This window comes from Pristiophorus japonicus, chromosome 11, assembly GCF_044704955.1.
Source record: "Pristiophorus japonicus isolate sPriJap1 chromosome 11, sPriJap1.hap1, whole genome shotgun sequence".
Taxonomy (NCBI): domain Eukaryota; kingdom Metazoa; phylum Chordata; class Chondrichthyes; family Pristiophoridae; genus Pristiophorus; species Pristiophorus japonicus.
Window position 1 is genome coordinate 160,895,306 of NC_091987.1, and position 25,252 is coordinate 160,920,557.

The window sequence follows — 25,252 nt, forward strand, 5'->3', positions numbered from 1 at the left end:
GCCACATAAAAGGTTACTGCACACGATATGAGCTCACGGATTTGGGAGTAATATATTAGCGTGGAAAGGGGATTGGCTAACTAACAGAAAACAGGGCATTTTCTGGTCGGCAAACAGTAACTAGTGGGGTGCTGCAGGGATCAGTGCTGTCGGCCATGTTAGTGAACAGTTACTGCTCATTGCTGGTTAGCTTTAAGGCTACTAAACTGTTTAGCTAACACTAAAACTCTAACCAATGAAAACACTACCAATAAACCACTTAACCTAACCTAACATGAACCAAATACCGATCTGTCATTCCTGGGAAACCACCTCGCCACTGGTTGTGACATCACTTTCACCTGATGATGGAGGGAAGGTCATTGATGAAGCAGCTGAAGATGACTGAGCCTAGGACACTGCCCTGAGGAACTCCTGCAGCAATGTCCTGGGGCTGGGATGATTGACCTCCAACAACCACAACCATCTTCCTGTGTGCTTCCTCCAGCCAGTGGAGAGTTTTCCCCCTGATTCCCATTGACCAGTTTTACTAGGGCTCCTTGATGCCACACTTGGCTAAATGCTGCCTTGATGTCGAGGGAAGTCACTCTCACCTCACCTCAGGAATTCAGCTCTTTTGTCCATGTTTGGACCAAGGCTGCAATGAGTTCTGGAGCCGAGTGGTCCTGGTGGAACCCAGACTGAGCATCGGTGAGCAGGTTATTGGTGTCGCTTGATAGCACCGTCGACGTCACCTTCCATCACTTTGCTGATGATTGAGAGTAGGCTAATGGAACGGTAATTAGCCGGATTGGGTTTGTCCTGCTTTTTGTGGACAGGACATACCTGGGCAGTTTTCTACATTGTCGGGTAGATGTCAGTGTTGTAGCTGTACTGAAACAGCTTGGCTAGAGGCATGGCTAGTTCTGGAGCATAAGTCTTCAGCATGACAGCCGGGATGTTGTCGGGGCCCATAGCCTTTGCTGTATCCAGTGCGCTCAGCTGTTCCTTGATATCACATGGAGTGAATTGAATTGGGTGAAGACTGGCTTCTGTGATGGTGGGGACCTCAGGAGGAGGCCGATATGGATCATCCACTCAGCACTTCTGGCTGAGGATGGTTGGAAAGGCTTTGGTCTTGTCTTTTGCACTCACGTGCTGGGCTCCGCCATCATTGAGGATGGGGATGTTCATGGAGCCTCCTCTGCCCGTTTAATTGTCCACTCCCATTCACGACTGGATGTGGCAGGACTGCAGAGCTTTGATCTGATCAATTGATTGTGGGATCGATTAGCTCTGTCTAAACCAAGCTGCTTCCGCTACTTAGCATGCATGTAGTCCTGTGTTGCAGCTTCCCCAGGTTGGCACCTCATTTTTAGGTACGCCTGGTGCTGCTCCTGGCATGCTCTTCTACATTCCTCATTGAACCAGGGTTGGTCCCCTGGCCTGATGGTAATGGTAGAGTGAGAGATATGCTGGGCCATGAGGTTACAGATTGTGGTGGAATACAATTCTGTTGCTGCTGATGGGCCACAGCGCCTCATGGATGCCCAGTTTTGAGCTGCTAGATCTGTTCTGAATCTATCCCATTTAGCACGGTTGTAGTGCCACACAACACGATGGAGAGTGTCCTCAGTGTGAAGACAGGACTTTGTCTCCACAATGACTGTGCGGTGGTCGCTGCTACCAATGCTGTCCTGGACAGGTGCATCTGTGACAGGTAGGTTGGCGAGGACGAGGTCGAGTAGGTTTTTCCCTCATGTTGGTTCTCTCACCACCTGCCGCAGGCCCAGTCTGGCAGATATGTCCTTCAGGACTCAGCCAGCTCGGTCAGTAGTGGTGCTACCGAGCCTCGGCATTTAGGTGATGGACATTGAAGTCCCCCACCCAGAGTACATTCTGTGTCCTTGTTACCCTCAGTGCTTCTTCCAAGTGGTGTTCAACATGGAGGAGTACTGATTCATCAACTGAGGGAGGGCTGTAGGTGGTAATCAGCAGGAGGTTTCCTTGCCCATGCTTGACCTGAAGCCATGAGACTTCATGGGGTCCGGAGTCAATGTTGAGGACTCCCAGGGCCACTCCCTCCTGCCCACTGTGCCACCACCTCTGGTGGGTCTGTTCTGCCAGTGGGACAGGACATACCCAGGAATGGGGATGGAGGCTTCTGGGACATTGGCTGAAAGGTATGATTCTGTGAGTATGATGGTTAGGCTGTTGCTTGACCAGCCTGTGGGACAGCTCTCCCAGTTTTGGCACAAGTCCCCGGCTATTAGTGAGGAGGACTTTGCCGGGTCGACTGGGCTGGGTGTGCTGTTGTCGTGTCCGGAGCCGGTGCTGAGGTCGATGTCAGGAAGTCCATCCTTTTTTTTTCTTATTATTGTTTCTTGTAGCATTTTTTTTACAACTGAGTGTCTTGCTGGGCCAATCAGAGGGCAGTTAAGAGTCAACCACATTGCTGTGGGTCTGGAGTCATGTATAGACCAGACCAGGTAAGGGCAGCAGATTTCCTTCCCTGAAGGGCACTAGTGAAGCAGATGGGTTTTTATGACAATCCGATCGTTTCACAGTCACCATTACTGCCACTAGCTTTTTCTTCAATCAACTGAATTTAATTCCCCAGCTGCCGTGGGGGGATTTGAACTCATATCTCTGGAGCCTGGGGATTACTGGTCCAGTAACGTTAGCACTACACTACCATTCCAGTGCCCCAAAACCCTGTCCCAGATCACTGCCGAGGCTCGGTGGCCTCAGGACTGACCCTGCGACAGCTCCCACCCGGCAGGAGTTTGGAGTGACATTGTTTGTTAACGAGGGGGAAGTGGCGCTATATCGTACCTCGCTCTACCTCACTGCTTGGTCTGATGGCAGACGCTCGGGCTGGGATCAATTTCCTTCCGAATATGGGACTGTGGGGCCCACTGTGCATTCAGGCACAGTCTGCACTGGTCAAACCGGGCCATGCGGCAGTATGGGTGGGTGGGAGAGTTCAGCCTCTGGGCCAGCCCTGTCGCCAGAGCTGATTGAGGGATGGAATGGGGCTGTGAAGGTGAAACATACCCGTGCCCCCATCAGATACTCCTGTGGGAGTGAGCAAGGGGCAGGCACCCAGAGAACTTGCAAAGGACCCAATGTCTGTCCCTCCACTTCAACCTAAGGAAAGGCAGCCTTTCCTGCGAGGAACACAGAGTGCGGGGGGGGGTATTTCCAGGACAGGGAGGGGTAGTTCTGCTGCCATATATTCAGTGTAAGAGCCAGACAAATTCTGGGAAACTGGTAACAATCAGCAGGGAGTGATGGTGAGGAATGGGAAGATGCAAATTCACTCCCTGTCAACCGAGAGTGATCCCAGAGCACGCTGCTCCACCACCAGACCCAGAGCATCCTTCACACATGGTCTTACCCGGACTCGAGGCTGTGTCTGCCAGGTTCTCCTCTCGTGCCTGCCACTGCTCCCTGCTCTGGGCCCAGGCCCGACGCTTCCTGCCGCTGGGGCTCTCCCAGGACGATGGGCTTTGAGGCGATGAAACCTCCATCCTGTCACTCCCTGCACAACGGCACTGGGGAAAGGGGCGGGGGAAAAGGAATCGTAAAGAAAGAGTTCCCATTTCTGTAGCACCGTTTACAACCTCGACACATCCCAACAGGCTTTGCACTAAATGAAATACGATACAAATATGGTCACAGTTGTAATGTAAGAAATGTAGAAGCCAATTTGTGCACAGCAAGCTCCCACAAACAGTGTAATATAATGACCAGATAATTTGTTTTAGAGATGTTTATTGACTGATAACTATTGGCCCCAGGATACTGGATGAACTCCCGTGCTCCTCTTCAAATATGGTTCATGAAGATCTTTTATGTCCTCCGAGAAGGCAACCGTTTAACGTCTCATCTTAAAGACAGTGCGGCACTCCCTCAGTACTGCCCTTCTGACAGTGCGGCGCTCTCTCAGTGCTGCTCCTCCGACAGTGCGGCGCTCTCTCAGTACTGCCCCTCCGACAGTGCGGCTCTCCCTCAGTACTGCCCCTCCGACAGTGCGGCTCTCCCTCAGTACTGCCCCTCCGACAGTGCGGCGCTCCCTCAGTACTGCCCCTCCGACAGTACGGCGCTCCCTCAATACTACCCTCCAATAGTGCGGCACTCCCTCAGTACTGCCCCTCCAACAGTGCGGCGCTCCCTCAGTACTGCCCCTCCGACAGTGCGGTGCTCCCTCAGTACTTCCCCTCTGACAGTACGGCACTCCCTCAGTACTTCCCCTCCAACAGTGCGGCACTCCCTCAGTACTGCCCCTCCGACAGTACAACGCTCCCTCAGTACTGCCCCTCCGATAGCGCGGCGCTCCCTCAGTACCGCCCCTCCGACACTGCAACGCTCCCTCAGTACTGCCCCTCCGACAGCGCGGCGCTCCCTCAGTACTGCACTAGAGTGTCTGCCTGGATTTTTGCTCCCGTTGCTGGAGTGGGCCTTGAAAGCACGACCTTGTGACTGAGAGTTGAGAGTGGATGGGCGTTTTATGCTGCACTGTTGCCATGTATTGCCGCGGTGCCCAGGCACTGCTTGGTGTCAGTAGGCAGCTCCCTTGATGGTCTCGGGTTTAAAATCACCACAGGTGTAGCCCCAAGTGATCACAGATCCATGCAGTGTATAAACAGGCCATTTGGCCCATCATACCTGTTCCAGCTCCTTGAAAGAGCGACCAAATTAGTGCCACTCTCCCGCTATCTACCCGCAGCCCACTGAGCACAAATATCAGATGTTGCTCGAGGACGTGTGGTGTGTTCAGGAGGGGTAGGCTGGTTCGCTGAGCTGTGCCCTAACCCTGGGAATGGGCACATGTGAGGATGTGAGAACAGGCCAGGCTGTGAGGTGCTCCACAGTGCAATAGCCTGTGACACTGCAACAGATGTGCATCCACCCAGAGAGACTTGGCTAGGCTCAGCCTCGCTCACATATTGTGTGAGACCCTCCTCACAACACTAGAGCTTGGCATTCCCTGACCAGGCTCACACTAACTCCAGCCCCCGGGTGTGGGCCCATCCTCTGGCTCCAGCACTCCCACTCTGACATACGTGTTTCCCTGAGCAGCTTTGCAACTCCCAGCCCGACCCCAATCCATGCAATGATGGCGATGTGGCGCAAAGCCTATGCCTCACTATCCAAACCCAGGTGTGTAGGATGGCATTGGGTGGGTTCTGGAGCGCGGAGTCCATAGATGATGAGGGGAGGGGAGGGGACAGGAGGAGCAGCTAAGGGTTATTGAGTACATGGAATCATAGAATTGTACTGCAAGGAAGGGGGCCATTCAGCCCATCGTGCCTGTGCTGGCTCCTCGAAAGAGCTTTCCAACTCGTTCCATTTCCCAGCTCTTTCCCCACAGCCCCGCAATTTTCTCCCCTTCAAATATTTGTCCAGTTCCCTTTTGAATGTTACTGCTGAATCTGTTTCCACCAACCTTTCAGGCAGTGCATTCAAGATCCTAATCACTTGCTGCGTTATTTTTTTCCCTCACGTCACCTCTGGTCCTTTTGCCTTTCACGTAACTCTGTGTCCTCAGATTACCGAACCTTCAGCTCGCATCGTGTCCCTGGTTACCATGGCAGCCCAATCTTTTTGGCACAGATCAAGGCTCCACCCCCAAAACTAAAGGTTGGGTTACACCGCGCCAAAGTGAAGAAATACAAGGGGGAAATTTAAATTTTTTTTTTGCCGTACTTAGGCTCCAAAAAATCGGGCGTAACTCTTCAAATATGCCAAAAAAAGGCTTTGGGAAAATTTAGCCCGATCACTTTACACTTTTTTGCATTAAATTGCATCTGCCATGTGTCTGCCCATGTGAGGTTATCCACTTTGGTGGTAAAAACAGAGAGACAGACTATTATCTGAATGGTGACAGATTAGGAAAAGGGGAGGTGCAACGAGACCTGGGTGTCATGGTACATCAGTCATTGAAGGTTGGCATGCAGGTACAGCAGACGGTTAAGAAAGCAAATGGCATGTTGGCCTTCATTGCGAGGGGATTTGAGTACAGGGCAAGGGAGGTGTTGCTACAGTTGTACAGGGCCTTGGTGAGGCCACACCTGGAGTATTGTGTACAGTTTTGGTCTCCTAACTTGAGGAAGGACATTCTTGCTATTGAGGGAGTGCAGCGAAGGTTCACCAGACTGATTCCCGGGATGGCGGGACTGACATATCAAGAAAGACTGGATCAACTGGGCTTGTATTCACTGGAGTTCAGAAGAATGAGAGGGGACCTCATAGAAACGTTTAAAATTCTGATGGGTTTAGACAGGTTAGATGCAGGAAGAACGTTCCCAATGTTGGGGAAGTCCAGAACCAGGGGTCACAGTCTAAGGATAAGGGGTAAGCCATTTAGGACCGAGATGAGGAGAAACTTTTCACCCAGAGAGTGGTGAACCTGTGGAATTCTCTACCACAGAAAGTTGTTGGGGCCAATTCACTAAATATATTCAAAAAGGAGTTAGATGTAGTCCTTACTACTAGGGGGATCAAGGGGTGTGACGAGAAAGCAGGAATTGGGTACTGAAGTTGCATGTTCAGCCATGAACTCATTGAATGGCGGTGCAGGCTCGAAGGGCCGAATGGCCTACTCCTGCACCTATTTTCTATATTTCTATGTTTTCTATGAAAATAACCTCAGGATGTCCCAAAGCACTTTATAGCCAATAAAATACTTTTGAAGTGAAGTCACTTCTGTGACGCTTAAAATTGTACCATTTAGATCATATTGCGTCTCCTCATTCTGACTACCAAACAAGGGGCTCAATTTTCCCCGGTGATTTGTGTTGCTTTTTTGGAGCAGGCTGCTCTTTTTGGCCTAAATTGAAAAACCATAGTTTCCCCAATCAACTTGTACCAGTGTAAGTCAGTTAGTTACGATTTCTTTAGGTCAGTTTTTTTCAGCCAAAGGGCACGTAACCAGCCACCTAAACCAATTCTGGCCATTTAGGGAAGGTTGGCCAGCTGAGAATTACTCCAGTTGTGCTGAGACCAGCGTATGTAACCTCTGCAGAAAAACCTTCTGGAGAGTTCAGGAAATTGGTGCAGCAGATGCCCAGACTAAAAGAATTGAAAAACACATAGCAGGAGAGAGAGGGCGAGAGAGAGAGAGAGAGAAAAAGGGATAGAGAGAGAGAGAGAGAGGGAGAGAGGGAGAGAGAGGGGGAGAGGGAGAGAGAGAGAGTGAGAAAAAGAGAAAGAAATCCAGGGACCGGGAGAATGGGGACCGAGAATGGGACCGGACCGGGAGAATGGGGACCGAGAATGGGACCGGACCGGGAGAATGGGGACCGAGAATGGGACCGGACCGGGAGAATGGGGACCGAGAATGGGACCGGACCGGGAGAATAGGGACCGAGAATGGGACCGGACCGGGAGAATGGGGACCGAGAATGGGACTGGATCGTGTGAATGGGGACCGAGAATGGGACCGGACCGGGAGAATGGGGACCAAGAATGGGACCGGACCGGGAGAATGGGGACCGAGAATGGGACCGGACCGGGAGAATAGGGACCGAGAATGGGACCGGACCGGGAGAATGGGGACCGAGAATGGGACTGGATCGTGTGAATGGGGACCGAGAATGGGACCGGACCGGGAGAATGGGGACCAAGAATGGGACCGGACCGGGAGAATGGGGACCGAGAATGGGACCGGACCGGGAGAATGGGGACCGAGAATGGGACCGGACCGGGAGAATGGGGACCGAGAATGGGACCGGACCGGGAGAATGGGGACTGAGAATGGGACTGGATCGTGTGAATGGGGACCGAGAATGGGACCGGACCGGGAGAATGGGGACCGAGAATGGGACCGGACCGGGAGAATGGGGAGCGAGAATGGGACTGGACCGGCAAGCCCTTTTGGGCGGGGTTGGAGGTAAGTTACTGCTATGTGTTTTTCAATTCTTTTAATGTGTTGGGAGCTTGCTGTATGCTTCACTTTGCAGCCTCAGCTCGCATCGTGTCCCTGGTTACCATGGCAGCCCAATCTTTTTGGCGCAGATCAAGGCTCCACCCCCAAAACTAAAGGTTGGGTTACACCACGCCAAAATGAAGAAATCCAAGGGGGAAATTTAAATATTTTTTTTGCCGTACTTAGGCTCCAAAAAATCGGGCGTAACTCTTCAAATATGCCAAAAAAAGGCTTTGGGAAAATTTAGCCCTGTCACTTTACACTTTTTTGCATTAAATTGCATCTGCCATGTGTCTGCCCATGTCACCAGTCTGTCTATGTCCTCCTGAAGTCTGTTACTATCTTCCTCACTGTTTACTACATTTCTGAGTTTCGTGTCATTGCAAACTTTGTAATTATGCCCTGTATACCCAAGTCCAGGTCAATAGTAAGAAAGGACATTTAGATGATGTGGAATAGGTGTGGGTGGAGCTACGGAATACCAAGGAGCAGAAAACGCTAGTGGGAGTAGTAGTAAGGTTGTGGACAGCATGAAACAAGAAATTAGGGATGCATGCAATAAAGATACAGCAGTTATCATGGGTGACTTTAATCTACATATAGATTGGGCTAACCAAGCTGGTAGCAATGCGATGGAGAAGGATTTCCTGGAGTGTATTAGGGATGGTTTTCCAGACCAATATGTTGAGGAACCAACCAGGGAGCTGGCCATCTTAGATTGGGTGATGTGGAATGAGGAAGGACTAATTAGCAATCTTGTTGTGCGAGACCCCTTGGGGAAGAGTGACCATAACATGGTAGAACTCTTTATTAGGATGGAGAGTGACAAAGTTAATTCAGCAACTAGGGTCCTGAACATAAGGAAAGGTAACTTCGATCATTGAGGCGTGAATTGGCTAGGATAGACTAGCAAAATGATACTTAAAGGGTTGACGGTGGATCGGCAATGGCAAACATTTAAAGATTACATGGATGAACTTGAATAATTGTACATCACTATCTGGAGTACAAATAAAACGGGGAAGCTGGCTCAATCGTCGCTAACAAGGGAAATTAAGGATAGTGTTAAATCTAACGAAGAGGCATATAAATTGGCCAGAAAAAGCAGCAAACCTGAGGACTGGGAGAAATTTAGAATTCAGTAGAGGAGGACAAAGGGTTTAATTAGGAGGGGGAAAATAGAGTACGAGAAGAAGCTTGCCGGGAACATAAAAACTGACTGCAAAAGCTTCTATAGATATGTGAAGAGAAAAAGATTAGTAAAGACAAACATAGGTCCCTTGCAGTCAGATTCAGGTGAATTTATAATGGGGAACAAAGAAATGGCAAACCAATTGAACAAATACTTTGGTTATGTCTTCACGAAGGAAGACACAAATAACCTTCCGGAAGTACGAGGGGACCAAGGGTCTAGAGAGAAGGAGGAACTGAAGGATATCCTTATTAGGCGGGAAATTGTGTTAGGGAAATTGATGGGATTGAAGGCCGATAAATCCCCGGGGCTTGATAGTCTGTATCCCAGAGTACTTAAGGAAGTGGCCCTAGAAATAGTGGATGCATTGGTGATCATTTTCCAACAGTCTATTGACTCTGAATCAGTTCCTGTGGACTGGAGGGTAGTTAATGTAACACCACTTTTTAAAAAGGGAGGGAGAGAGAAAGCAGGTAATTATCGACTGGTTAGCCTGACATCTGTGGTGGGGAAAATGTTGGAATCAATTATTAAGGATGAAATAGCAGCGCATTTGGAAAGCAGTGACAGGATTGGTCCAAGTCAGCATGGATTTATGAAAGGGAAATCATGCTTGACAAATGTTCTGGAATTTTTTGAGGATGGAACTAGTAGAGTGGACAAGGGAGAACCAGTGGATGTGGTGTATTTGGACTTTCAAAAGGCTTTTGACAAGGTCCCACACAAGAGATTCGTGTGCAAAATCAAAGCACATGGTATTGGGGGTAATATACTGACGTGGATAGAGAACTAGTTGGCAGACAAGAAGCAGAGAGTCGGGATAAACATGTCCTTTTCAGAATGGCAGGCAGTGACTAGTGGAGTGCCGCAGGGCTCAGTGCTGGGACCCCAGCTCTTTACAATATACATCAATGATTTGGATGAAGGAATTGAGTGTAATATCTCCAAGTTTGCAGATGACACTAAACTGGGTGGTGGTGTGAGCTGTGAAGGGAATGCTAAGAGGCTGTAAGGTGACTTGGACAGGTTAGATGAGTGGGCAAAGGCATGGCAGATGCAATATAATGTGGATAAATTTGAGGTTATCCACTTTGGGGTCAAAAACGCAAAGATAGAATATTATCTGAATGGTGGCAGATTAGGAAAAGGGGAGGTGCAACGATACCTGGGTGTCATGGTTCATCAGTCATTGAAAGTTGGCATACAGGTACAGTAGTCGGTGAAGAAGGCAAATGGTATGTTGGCCTTCATAGCTAGGGGATTTGAGTATAGGAGCAGGGAGGTCTTACTGTAGTTGTATAGGGCCTTGGTGAGGCCTCACCTGGAATATTGTGTTCAGTTTTGGTCTCCTAATGTGAGGAAGGACGTTCTTGCTATTACATAGAAACATAGAAAATAGGTGCAGGAGTAGGCCATTCAGCCCTTCTAGCCTGCACCGCCATTCAATGAGTTCATGGCTGAACATGCAACTTCAGTACCCCCTTCCTGCTTTCTCGCCATACCCCTTGATCCCCCGAGTAGTAAGGACTTCATCTAACTCCCTTTTGAATATATTTAGTGAATTGGCCTCAACTACTTTCTGTGGTAGAGAATTCCACAGGTTCACCACTCTCTGGGTGAAGAAGTTTCTCCTCATCTTGGTCCTAAATGGCTTACCCCTTATCCTTAGACTGTGACCCCTGGTTCTGGACTTCCCCAACATTGGGAACATTCTTCCTGCATCTAACCTGTCTAAACCCGTCAGAATTTTAAACGTTTCTATGAGGTCCCCTCTCATTCTTCTGAACTCCAGTGAATACAAGCCCAGTTGATCCAGTCTTTCTTGATAGGTCAGTCCCACCATCCCGGGAATCAGTCTGGTGAATCTTCGCTGCACTCCCTCAATAGCAAGAATGTCCTTCCTCAAGTTAGGAGACCAAAACTATACACAATACTCCATGTGTGGCCCCACCAAGGCCCTGTACAACTGTAGCAACGCCTCCCTGCCCCTGTACTCTCATCCCCTCGCTATGAAGGCCAACATGCCATTTGCTTTCTTAACCGCCTGCTGTACCTGCATGCCAACCTTCAATGACTGATGTACCATGACACCCAGGTCTCTTTGCACCTCCCCTTTTCCTAATCTGTCACCATTCAGATAATAGTCTGTCTCTCTGTTTTTACCACCAAAGTGGATAAGCTCACATTTATCTACATTATACTTCATCTGCCATGCATTTGCCCACTCACCTAACCTATCCCAGTCACTCTGCAGCCTCATAGCATCCTCCTCGCAGCTCACACTGCCACCCAACTTAGTGTCATCCGCAAATTTGGAGATACTACATTTAATCCCCTCATCTAAATCATTAATGTACAATGTAAACAGCTGGGGCCCCAGCACAGAACCTTGCGGTACCCCACTAGTCACTGCCTGCCATTCTGAAAAGTACCCATTTACTCCGACTCTTTGCTTCCTGTCTGACAACCAGTTCTCAATCCACGTCAGCACACTACCCCCAATCCCATGTGCTTTAACTTTGCACATTAATCTCTTGTGTGGGACCTTGTCGAAAGCCTTCTGAAAGTCCAAATATACCACATCAACTGGTTCTCCCTTGTCCACTTTACTGGAAACATCCTCAAAAAATTCCAGAAGATTTGTCAAGCATGATTTCCCTTTCACAAATCCATGCTGACTTGGACCTATCATGTCACCTTTTTCCAAATGCGCTGTTATGACATCCTTAATAATTGATTCCATCATTTTACCCACGACTGAGGTCAGGCTGACCGGTCTATAATTCCCTATTGAGGTAGTGCAGCGAAGGTTCACCAGACTGATTCCCGGGATGGCTGGACTGACATATGAGGAGAGACTGGATCAACAGGGCCTTTATACTTTGGAGTTTAGAAGGATGAGAGGGAATCTCATAGAAACATACAAGATTCTGACGGGACGGGACAGGTTCGATGCGGGTAGATTGTCCGCGATGTTGGGGAAGTCCAGAACCAGGGACACAGTCTTAGGATAAAGGGTAGGCTATTTAGGACTGAGATGAGGAGAAACTTCTTCACTCAGAGAGTTGTTAACCTGTAGAATTCCCTACCGCAGAGAGTTGTTGATGTCAGTTCATTGGATATATTCAAGAGGGAGTTAGATATGGCCCTTCTGGCTAAGTGGATCAAGGGTTATGGAGAGGAAGCAGGAAAGGATTTTTAAGGGAATGATCAGCCATGATCTTATTGAATGGCGATGCAGGCTCGAAGGGCCGAATGGCATACTCCTGCACCTATTTTCGATGTTTCTGTGAAAAGCAGCAGTGGCCCAAATACCAAGCCCCAGGGGCACCTCTGTATTCTTCCCTCCACTCTGAAGGCAAATAAAAGCAACAGGCTGAAACACCGTCACTGAAACAGCCAACTAAAGATTTCAGACAGACCCGCGTTACACGCTCAATTTCAAACTCACCTTCAGCCACCAGAGGAAACACGAATCCTTCCTGAGCAGGGCGGGGCAGCGAGCAGCGTCTCCAGTGTACGGGGAGCGAGGTTAGAGCAGCTCACAGCTCGCCAGTCTGGAGAAAAGGAGGATAAAATAGTCTATATAAGTGTGGAGATAATTACTGGTGATAACAGTGTGAAAGCCCTTCTTTGTACAGGGGCAGTGATCTACAATGAACAGGCTGTTATCTACACAGAAATAGCAGAGAGGGGTTCTGTTATCAGCCATTGTCCAGTAACATCAGCAAATTGTCTAAATAAGCCCCTCAATCACTGGAAACCGGTTTCTATCAGGTCTGCCCATCCCTTCATGTTTTTAGCAGCTCGATTTAATCACCCCGTAATCTCCTCAGTTTGAATAAAATAGTGGCACTTTTTGCAAGTCAGTCTGATTTAGCAGAGTGAGGTCATCAAAATAATATCGGCATCATTACCGTCGCTGTCCACTCAGTCATCGACAGTGACCACAGGGAACATTGGGAGAACGTGTCTCCAGTGGCTGGAGCTGGGTAACCAGAGGACACACAATTGGGATCATTGGCAAAAGAACCTCAGGCGAGGTGAGAGTTGTTTTACACAGCGAGTTATTGTGATCAGGAATGCACTGCCCAAAAGGTTGGGGGAAGCAGTAACTTGGAAAAGGGAATTAGATAAAAACTTGAAAAGGAAGTAATTGATGGGCTGTGGGGAAAGAGCAGGGAGTGGGACTGATTGGACTGCTCTCACTGAGTTGGCACAGGCTCGATGGGCCCATGGCGTTGGTCTGTGCTGTAAGATTCTGTGGCCCCCATATTAACTCAGAGGCATGTTGGGACCAGGGTCTCTGATATCACAAGGGAAACCCGCAAGTAATTTCAGCACATCTGTCAGTGGCTTTTTAATGCAGATAACTCATTATCATTTTACTCCCCGCTGCAGGGCCACACTGTGCTGTCTCTGGGCTACACTGTGCCAATCCTGGGCCACACTGTGCTGCTCCTGGGTCACACCGTGCCAATCCTGGGTCACACTGTGCTGCTCCTGGGTCACACTGTGCCAATCCTGGGACATACTGTGCCAATCCTGGGCCACACTGTGCTGCTCCTGGATCACACTGTTCAAATCCTGGGTCACACTGTGTTGCTCCTGGGTCACACTGTTCTGCTCCTGGGTCACACTGTGCTGCTCCTGGGCCATACTGTGCCAATCCTGGGTCACACTGTGCCACTCCTGGGCCAAAATGTGTAGCTCCTGGGGCACACTGTGCTGCTCCTGGGTCACACTGTGCTGCTCCTGGGTCACACTGTTGTGCTCCTGGGCCACACTGTGCTGCTCCTGGGCCACACTGTGCCAATCCTTGGTCACACTGTGCCAATCCTGGGTCACACTGTGCCACACCAAGGCCACACTGTGCTGCTCCTGGCTCACACTGTGCCACTCCTGGGGCACACTGTGCTGCTCCTGGGCCACATAGTGCCAATCCTGGGTCACACTTTGCCACTCCTGGGTCACACTGTGCCAATCCTGGGCCACTCTATGCCACTCCTGGGCCACACTGTGCTGCTCCTGGGTCACACTATGCTGCTCCTGGGCCACACTGTGCCAATCCTGGGCCACATAATGCCAATCCTGGGCCACACTGTGCTGCTCCTGGGCCTCATTGTACCAATCCTGGGCCACACTGTGCAGCTCCTGGGTCACACAGTGCCACTCCTGGGTCACACTGTGCCAATCCTGGGTCACACTGTGCCACTTTTGGGCCACACTGTGCCACTCCTGGGCCACACTGTGCTGCTCCTGGGTCACACTGTGCTGCTCCTGGGTCACACCTGTGCCAATCCTGGGCCACACTGTGCCGCACCTGGGTCACACTGTGCTGCTCCTGAGCCACACTGTGCCACTCCATGCGCACACTGTGCTGCTCCTGGGTCACACTGTGCCACTCTTGGGCCACACTGTGCCAATCCTGGGCCACATAGTGCCAATCCTGGGCCACACTGTGCCAATGCTGGGCCACACTGTGCCAATCCTGGGCCACACTGTGCTGCTCCTGGGCCACAATTTGCTGCTTCTAGGCCACACTGCTGCTCCTGGGTCACACTGTGCCAATCCTGGGCCACACTGTGCTGCTCCTGGGCCGCACTGTGCTGCCCCTGGGCCACACTGTGCTGCTCCTGGGTCACACTGTGCCGACCCTGGGCCGCACTGTGCTGCCCCTGGGCCACACTGTGCTGCCCCTGGGTCACACTGTGCCGACCCTGGGCCACACTGTGCTGCTCCTGGGCCACACTGTGCTGCTTCTGGGCCACACTGTGCTGCTCCTGGGTCACACTGTGCCAATCCTGGGCCACACTGTGCTGCTCCTGGGCCACACTGTGCTGCTCCTGGGCCACACTGTGCCACTCCTGGGCCACACTGTGCCAATCCTGGGCCACACTGTGTCTATCCTGGGTCACACTATGCTGCTCCTGGGCCACACTGTGCAGCTCCTGGGTCACACTGTGCTGCTCCTGGACCACACTGTGCTGCTCCTGGGCCACACTGTGCCGCTCCTGGGCCACACTGTGCCAATCCTGGGCCACACAATGCCAATCCTGGGCCACACTGTGCTGCTCCTGGGCCTCATTGTACCAATCCTGGGCCACACTGTGCCAATCCTGGGTCACACAGTGCCACTCCTGGGTCACACAGTGCCACTCCTGGGTCACACTGTGCCACTTTTGGGCCACACTGTGCCACTCCTGGGCCACACTGTGCTGCTCCTGGGTCACACTGTGCTGCTCCTGGGTCACACCTGTGCCAATCCTGAGCCACACTGTGCCGCACCTGGGTCACACTGTGCTGCTCCTGGGCCACACTGTGCCACTCCATGCGCACACTGTGCTGCTCCTGGGTCACACTGTGCCACTCTTGGGCCACACTGTGCCAATCCTGGGCCACACTGTACCAATCCTGGGCCACACTGTACCAATCCTGGGCCACACTGTGCTACTCCTGGTCCACACTGTGTAGCTCCTGGGTCACACTGTGCTGCTCCTGGGCCACACTGTGCTGCTTCTGGGCCACACTGTGCTGCTCCTGGGTCACACTGTGCCAATCCTGGGCCACACTGTGCTGCTCCTGGGCCACACTGTGCTGCTCCTGGGCCACACTGTGCCACTCCTGGGCCACACTGTGCCAATCCTGGGCCACACTGTGTCTATCCTGGGTCACACTATGCTGCTCCTGGGCCACACTGTGCAGCTCCTGGGTCACACTGTGCTGCTCCTGGACCACACTGTGCTGCTTCTGGGCCACACTGTGCCACTCCTGGGCCACACTGTGCTAATCCTGGGTCACACTGTGATGCTCCTGGGTCACACTGTGCTGCTCCTGGGTAACACTGTGCCAATCCTGGGCCACACTGTGCTGCTCCTGGGTCACACTGTGCTGCTCCTGGGCCACACTGTGCCAATCCTGGGCCACACTGTGTCTATCCTGGGTCACACTGTGATGCTCCTGGGTCACACTGTGCTGCTCCTGGGTCACACTGTGCCAATCCTGGGCCACACTGTGCTGCTCCTGGGTCACACTGTGCTGCTCCTGGGTCACACTGTGCTGCTCCTGGTCCAATCTGTGCCACTCCTGGGGCACACTGTGCTGCTCCTTGGGCACACTGTGCTGCTCCTGGGTCACACCATGCCACTCTTGGGCCACACTGTGCCAATCCTGCGCCATACTGTGCCAATCCTTGGCCACACTGTGCTGCTCCTGGGCCACACTGTGCCATTCCTGGGCCACATTGTGCCACTCCTGGGCCACACTGTGCCACTCCTTGGTCACACTGTGCTGCTCCTGGGTCACACTGTACCAATCCTGGGCCACACTGTACCAATCCTGGGCCACACTGTGCTACTCCTGGTCCACACTGTGTAGCTCCTGGGCCACACTGTGCTGCTCCTGGGCGACACTGTGCTGATCCTGGGCCACACTGTGCCAATCCTGGGCCCCACTGTGCCAATCCTGGGACACACTGTGCCAATCATGGGTCACACTGTGCCACTCCTGGGCCACACTGTGCTGCTCCTGGGTCACACTGTGCCAATCCTGGGCCATACTGTGCCAATCCTGGGTCACACTGTGCTGCTCCTGGGCCACACTGTGCCAAACCTGGGTCACACTGTGCTGCTCCTGGGCCACACTGTGCTGCTCCTGGGCCACACTGTGCCAATCCTGGGTCACACTGTGCCAATCCTGGGCCACACTGTGCTGCTCCTCGGTCACACTGTGCTGCTCCTGGGTCACACCATGCCAATCCTGGGCCACACTGTGCTGCTCCTGGATCACACTTTGCCAATCCTGGGTCACACTGTGTTGCTCCTGGGTCACACTGTTCTGCTCCTGGGTCACACTGTGCTGCTCCTGGGCCATACTGTGCCAATCCTGGGTCACACTGTGCTGCTCCTGGGCCACACTGTGTAACTCCTGGGTCACACTGTGCCAATCCTGGGACACACTGTGATTCTCCTGGGCCACACTGTGCCATTCCTGTGCCACACTGTGCCAAACCTGGGCCACACGGTGCCAATCCTGGGCCACACTCTGCTGCTCCTGGGCCACACTCTGCTGCCCCTGGGTCACACTGTGCCAATCCTGGGCCACACTGTGCCAATCCTGGGCCAACTGTGCCAATCCTGGGCCACACTGTGCTGCTCCTGGGCCACACTGTGCCAATCCTGGGCCAACTGTGCCAATCCTGGGCCACACTGTGCCAATCCTGGGCCACACTGTGCCAATCCTGGGCCACACTGTGCTGCTCCTGGTCCACACTGTGCCAATCCTGGGCCACACTGTGCTGCTCCTGGGCCACACTGTACCAATCCTGGGCCACACTGTGCTACTCCTGGTCCACACTGTGTAGCTCCTGGGCCACACTGTGCTGCTCTTGGTCCACACTGTGCCAATTCTGGGCCATACTGTGCTGCTCCTGGGCCAAACTGTGCCAATCATGGGCCACACTGTGCCGCACCTGGGCCATTTGTGCCAATCCTGGGCCACCCTGTGCCAATCCTGGGCCACACTGTGCCAATCCTGGGCCACACTGTGCCAATCCTGGGCCACACTGTACCAATCCTGGGCCACAATGTGCCAATCCTGGGCCACACTGTGCTACTCCTCGGCCACACTGTACCAATCCTGGGCCACACTGTGCTACTCCTGGTCCACACTGTGTAGCTCCTGGGTCACACTGTGCTGCTCCTGGGACACACTGTGCTGCTCCTGGGCCACACAGTGCTGATCCTGGGCCACACTGTGCCGATCCTGGGCCACACTGTGCCAATCCTCGGCCACACTGTGCCATGCTACTCCTGGGCCACACTGTACCAATCCTGGGCCACACTGTGCTACTCCTGGTCCACACTGTGTAGCTCCTGGGTCACACTGTGCTGCTCCTGGGACACACTGTGCTGCTCCTGGGCCACACAGTGCTGCTCCTGGGCCACACTGTGCCGATCCTGGGCCACACTGTGCCAATCCTGGGCCACACTGTGCCATGCTACTCCTGGGCCACACTGTACCAATCCTGGGCCACACTGTGCTACTCCTGGTCCACACTGTGTAGCTCCTGGGTCACACTCTGCTGCTCCTGGGACACACTGTGCTGCTCCTGGGCCACACAGTGCTGCTCCTGGGCCACACTGTGCCGATCCTGGGCCACACTGTGCCAATCCTGGGCCACACTGTGCCAATCCTGGGTCACACAGTGACAATCCTGGGCCACTCTGTGCCACTCCTGGGCCACACTGTGCTGCTCCTGGGTCACACTGTGCTGCTCCTGGGCCACACTGTGCCAATCCTGGGCCAACTGTGCCAATCCTGGGCCACTCTGTTACACTCCTGGGCCACACTGTGCTGCTCCTGGGTCACACTGTGCTGCTCCTGGGCCACACTGTGCCAATCCTGGGCCAACTGTGCCAATCCTGGGCCACACTGTGCTGCTCCTGGGCCATACTGTGCCAATCCTGGGCCAACTGTGCCAATCCTGGGCCACACTGTGCCAATCCTGGGCCACACTGTGCCAATCCTGGATAACACTGTGCCAATCCTGGGCCACACTGTGCTGCTCCTGGGCCACACTGTGCCAATCCTGGGCCACACTGTGCTGCTCCTGGGCCACACTGTGCCGCACCTGGGCCATACTGTGCCAATCCTGGGCCACCCTGTGCCAATCCTGGACCACACTGTGCCAATCCTGTGCCACAATGTGCCAATCCTGGGCCACATTGTGCTGCTCCTGGGCCACACTGTGCCAATTATGGGCCACACTGTGCCAATCCTGGGCCACACTGTGCCAATCCGGGCCACACTGTGCCAATCGTGGGCCACACTGTGCTGCACCTGGGCCACACTGTGCCAATCCTGGGCCAAACTGTGCTGCTCCTGGGTCGCACTGTGCCAATCCTGGTCCACACTGTGCTGCTCCTGGGTCACACTGTGCCAATCCTGGGCCACACTGTGCTTCTCCTGGGCCACACTGTGCCACTCCTGGGCCACACTGTGCTGCTCCTGGGGCACACTGTGCTGCTCCTGGGCCACACTGTGCTGCTCTAGGGTCACACTATGCCTCTCTTGGGCCACACTGTGCCAATCCTGGGCCACACAGTGCCAATCCTTGGCCACACTGTGCTGCTTCTGGGCCACACTGTGCCATTCCTGGGCCACATTGTGCCACTCCTGGGCCACACTGTGCCACTCCTTGGTCATACTGTACCAATCCTGGGCCACACTGTGCTGCTCCTGCGCCACACTGTGCTACTCCTGGGTCACACGGTACTATCCTGGGCCACACTGTGCTACTCCTGGTCCACACTGTGTAGCTCCTGGGACACACTGTGCTGCTCCTGGGACACACTGTGCTGCTCCTGGGCCACACTGTGCTGCTCCTGGGCCACACTGTGCCGATCCTGGGCCACACTGTGCCAATCCTGGGCCGCACTGTGCCAATCCTGGGCCACAATGTGCCAATCCTGGGTCACACTGTGCCACTCCTGGGCCACACTGTGCTGCTCCTGGGTCACACTGTGCCAATCCTGGGCCATACTGTGCCAATCCTGGGCCACACTGTTCTGCTCCTGGGTCACACTGTGCCGATTCTGGGTCACACTGTGCCAATTCTGGGCCACACTGTGCTGCTCCTGGGGCACACCGTGCCAATCCTGGGACATACTGTGCCAATCCTGGGCCACACTGTGCTGCTCCTGGATCACACTGTGCAAATCCTGGGTCACACTGTGTTGCTCCTGGGTCACACTGTTCTGCTCCTGGGTCACACTGTGCTGCTCCTGGTCCATACTGTGCCAATCCTGGGCCACACTGTGCTGCTCCTGGGCCACACTGTGTAGCTCCTGGGTCACACTGTGCCAATCCTGGGCCACCCTGTGCTGCTGCTGGGCCACACTGTGCCATTCCTGGGCTACACTGTGCCAATCCTGGGCCAAAATGTGTTGCTCCTGGCCCACACTGTGCCACTCCTGGGGCACACTGTGCTGCTCCTGGGTCACACTGTGCTAATCCTGGGCCACTCTGTGCCACTCCTGTGCCAACTGTGCCAATCCTGGGCCACACTGTGCTGCTCCTGGGCCACACTGTGCCAATCCTGGGCCAGCTGTGCCAATCCTGGGCCACACTGTGCCAATCCTGGGCCACACTGTGCCAATATTGGGCCAACTGTGCCAATCCTGGGCCACACTGTGCCAATCCTGGGCCACACTGTGCTGCTCCTGGGCCACACTGTGCCAATCCTGGGCCACACTGTGCTGCTCCTCGGCCACACTGTGCCAATCTTGGGCCACACTGTGCCGCGCCTGGGTCACACTGTGCTGCTCCTGGGCCAATCTTTGCCACTCCTGGGGCACACTGTGCTGCTCCTGGGTCACACTATGCCACTCTTGGGCCACACTGTGCCAATCCTGGGCCACACTGTGCCAATCCTTGGCCACACTGTGCTGCTTCTGGGCCACACTGTGCCATTCCTGGGCCACATTGTGCCACTCCTGGGCCACACTGTGCCACTCCTTGGTCATACTGTACCAATCCTGGGCCACACTGTGCTGCTCCTGCGCCACACAGTGCTACTCCTGGGCCACACGGTACTATCCTGGGCCACACTGTGCTACTCCTGGTCCACACTGTGTAGCTCCTGGGTCACACTGTGCTGCTCCTGGGACACACTGTGCTGCTCCTGGGCCACATTGTGCTGCTCCTGGGCCACACTGTGCCGATCCTGGGCCACACTGTGCCAATCCTGGGCCGCACTGTGCCAATCCTGGGCCACAATGTGCCAATCCTGGGTCACACTGTGCCACTCCTGGGCCACACTGTGCTGCTCCTGGGTCACACTGTGCCAATCCTGGGCCATACTGTGCCAATCCTGGGCCACACTGTGCTGCTCCTGGGTCACACTATGCCAATCCTGGGTCACACTGTGCCAATTCTGGGCCACACTGTGCTGCTCCTGGGGCACACCGTGCCAATCCTGGGATATACTGTGCCAATCCTGGGCCACACTGTGCTGCTCCTGGATCACACTGTGCAAATCCTGGGTCACACTGTGTTGCTCCTGGGTCACACTGTTCTGCTCCTGGGTCACACTGTGCTGCTCCTAGCCCATACTGTGCCAATCCTGGGCCACACTGTGCTGCTCCTGGGCCACACTGTGTAGCTCCTGGGTCACACTGTGCCAATCCTGGGCCACACTGTGCTGCTGCTGGGCCACACTGTGCCATTCCTGGGCTACACTGTGCCAATCCTGGGCCAAAATGTGTTGCTCCTGGCTCACACTGTGCCACTCCTGGGGCACACTGTGCTGCTCCTGGGTCACACTGTGCTAATCCTGGGCCACTCTGTGCCACTCCTGGGCCAACTGTGCCAATCCTGGGCCACACTGTGCCAATCCTGGGCCACACTGTGCCAATATTGGGCCAACTGTGCCAATCCTGGGCCACACTGTGCCAATCCTGGGCCACACTGTGCTGCTCCTCGGCCACACTGTGCCAATCTTGGGCCACAATGTGCCACACCTGGGCCATACTGTGCCAATCCTGGGCGACCCTGTGCCAATTCTGGACCACACTGTGCCAATCCTGGGCCACACTGTGCTGCTCCTGGGTCACACTGTGCCGCACCTGGGTCACACTGTGCTGCTCCTGGGCCAAGCTTTGCCACTCCTGGGGCACACTGTGCTGCTCCTGGGTCACACTATGCCACTCTTGGGCCACACTGTGCCAATCCTGGGCCACACAGTGCCAATCCTTGGCCACACTGTGCTGCTTCTGGGCCACACTGTGCCATTCCTGGGCCACATTGTGCCACTCCTGGGCCACACTGTGCCACTCCTTGGTCATACTGTACCAATCCTGGGCCACACTGTGCTGCTCCTGCGCCACACTGTGCTACTCCTGGGCCACACGGTACAATCCTGGGCCACACTGTGCTACTCCTGGTCCACACTGTGTAGCTCCTGGGTCACACTGTGCTGCTCCTGGGACACACTGTGCTGCTCCTGGGTCACACTGTGCCAATCCTGGGCCATACTGTGCCAATCCTGGGCCACACTGTGCTGCTCCTGGGTCACACTGTGCCGATTCTGGGTCACACTGTGCCAATTCTGGGCCACACTGTGCTGCTCCTGGGGCACACCGTGCCAATCCTGGGACATACTGTGCCAATCTTGGGCCACACTGTGCTGCTCCTGGATCACACTGTGCAAATCCTGGGTCACACTGTGTTGCTCCTGGGTCACACTGTTCTGCTCCTGGGTCACACTGTGCTGCTCCTGGTCCATACTGTGCCAATCCTGGGCCACACTGTGCTGCTCCTGGGCCACACTGTGTAGCTCCTGGGTCACACTGTGCCAATCCTGGGCCACACTGTGCTGCTGCTGGGCCACACTGTGCCATTCCTGGGCTACACTGTGCCAATCCTGGGCCAAAATGTGTTGCTCCTGGCCCACACTGTGCCACTCCTGGGGCACACTGTGCTGCTCCTGGGTCACACTGTGCTAATCCTGGGCCACTCTGTGCCACTCCTGGGCCAACTGTGCCAATCCTGGGCCACACTGTGCTGCTCCTGGGCCACACTGTGCCAATCCTGGGCCAGCTGTGCCAATCCTGGGCCACACTGTGCCAATCCTGGGCCACACTGTGCCAATATTGGGCCAACTGTGCCAATCCTGGGCCACACTGTGCCAATCATGGGCCACACTGTGCCAATCCTGGGCCACACTGTGCTGCTCCTGGGCCACACTGTGCCAATCCTGGGCCACACTGTGCTGCTCCTCGGCCACACTGTGCCAATCTTGGGCCACACTGTGCCGCACCTGGGTCACACTGTGCTGCTCCTGGGCCAATCTTTGCCACTTCTGGGGCACACTGTGCTGCTCCTGGGTCACACTATGCCACTCTTGGGCCACACTGTGCCAATCCTGGGCCACACTGTGCCAATCCTTGGCCACACTGTGCTGCTTCTGGGCCACACTGTGCCATTCCTGGGCCACATTGTGCCACTCCTGGGCCACACTGTGCCACTCCTTGGTCATACTGTACCAATCCTGGGCCACACTGTGCTGCTCCTGCGCCACACAGTGCTACTCCTGGGCCACACGGTACTATCCTGGGCCACACTGTGCTACTCCTGGTCCACACTGTGTAGCTCCTGGGTCACACTGTGCTGCTCCTGAGACACACTGTGCTGCTCCTGGGCCACACTGTGCTGCTCCTGGGCCACACTGTGCCGATCCTGGGCCACACTGTGCCAATCCTGGGCCGCACTGTGCCAATCCTGGGCAACAATGTGCCAATCCTGGGTCACACTGTGCCACTCCTGGGCCACACTGTGCTGCTCCTGGGTCACACTGTGCCAATCCTGGGCCATACTGTGCCAATCCTGGGCCACACTGTGCTGCTCCTGGGTCACACTGTGCCAATCCTGGGTCACACTGTGCCAATTCTGGGCCACACTGTGCTGCTCCTGGGGCACACCGTGCCAATCCTGGGATATACTGTGCCAATCCTGGGCCACACTGTACTGCTCCTGGATCACACTGTGCAAATCCTGGGTCACACTGTGTTGCTCCTGGGTCACACTGTTCTGCTCCTGGGTCACACTGTGCTGCTCCTAGCCCATACTGTGCCAATCCTGGGCCACACTGTGCTGCTCCTGGGCCACACTGTGTAGCTCCTGGGTCACACTGTGCCAATCCTGGGCCACACTGTGCTGCTGCTGGGCCACACTGTGCCATTCCTGGGCTACACTGTGCCAATCCTGGGCCAAAATGTGTTGCTCCTGGCTCACACTGTGCCACTCCTGGGGCACACTGTGCTGCTCCTGGGTCACACTGTGCTAATCCTGGGCCACTCTGTGCCACTCCTGGGCCAACTGTGCCAATCCTGGGCCACACTGTGCCAATCCTGGGCCACACTGTGCCAATATTGGGCCAACTGTGCCAATCCTGGGCCATACTGTGCCAATCCTGGGCCACACTGTGCTGCTCCTGGGCCACACTGTGTAGCTCCTGGGTCACACTGTGCCAATCCTGGGCCACACTGTGCTGCTGCTGGGCCACACTGTGCCATTCCTGGGCTACACTGTGCCAATCCTGGGCCAAAATGTGTTGCTCCTGGCTCACACTGTGCCACTCCTGGGGCACACTGTGCTGCTCCTGGGTCACACTGTGCTAATCCTGGGCCACTCTGTGCCACTCCTGGGCGACCCTGTGCCAATTCTGGACCACACTGTGCCAATCCTGGGCCACACTGTGCTGCTCCTGGGTCACACTGTGCCGCACCTGGGTCACACTGTGCTGCTCCTGGGCCAAGCTTTGCCACTCATGGGGCACACTGTGCTGCTCCTGGGTCACACTATGCCACTCTTGGGCCACACTGTGCCAATCCTGGGCCACACAGTGCCAATCCTTGGCCACACTGTGCTGCTTCTGGGCCACACTGTGCCATTCCTGGGCCACATTGTGCCACTCCTGGGCCACACTGTGCCACTCCTTGGTCATACTTTACCAATCCTGGGCCACACTGTGCTGCTCCTGCGCCACACTGTGCTACTCCTGGGCCACACGGTACTATCCTGGGCCACACTGTGCTACTCCTGGTCCACACTGTGTAGCTCCTGGGTCACACTGTGCTGCTCCTGGGACACACTGTGCTGCTCCTGGGCCACACTGTGCTACTCCTGGGCCACACTGTGCCGATCCTGGGCCACACTGTGCCAATCCTGGGCCGCACTGTGCCAATCCTGGGCCACAATGTGCCAATCCTGGGTCACACTGTGCCACTCCTGGGCCACACTGTGCTGCTCCTGGGTCACACTGTGCCAATCCTGGGCCATACTGTGCCAATCCTGGGCCACACTGTGCTGCTCCTGGGTCACACTGTGCCGATTCTGGGTCACACTGTGCCAATTCTGGGCCACACTGTGCTGCTCCTGGGGCACACCGTGCCAATCCTGGGACATACTGTGCCAATCCTGGGCCACAATGTGCTGCTCCTGGATCACACTGTGCAAATCCTGGGTCACACTGTGTTGCTGATGGGTCACACTGTTCTGCTCCTGGGTCACACTGTGCTGCTCCTGGTCCATACTGTGCCAATCCTGGGCCACACTGTGCTGCTCCTGGGCCACACTGTGTAGCTCCT

The 25,252-nt window shown here is 54.6% G+C and overlaps 1 protein-coding gene across 3 annotated transcripts in view; it reads right to left on the minus strand.

The window, feature by feature from the left end:
• The window catches only part of tespa1 (thymocyte expressed, positive selection associated 1), a 235,133-nt gene that overhangs the window by 183,607 nt on the left and 26,274 nt on the right, over window positions 1-25,252 (minus strand). For all 3 annotated transcript variants that reach the window (XM_070894212.1, XM_070894214.1, XM_070894211.1), the window contains exons 2-3: window positions 12,556-12,661; window positions 3,380-3,536 (exon numbers count right to left, since the gene is read on the minus strand). In XM_070894212.1, coding sequence (XP_070750313.1) covers window positions 3,380-3,512 — 133 coding nt within the window. In that variant the 5' untranslated portion in view covers window positions 3,513-3,536; window positions 12,556-12,661. The remainder of the gene's footprint in view (window positions 1-3,379; window positions 3,537-12,555; window positions 12,662-25,252) is intronic.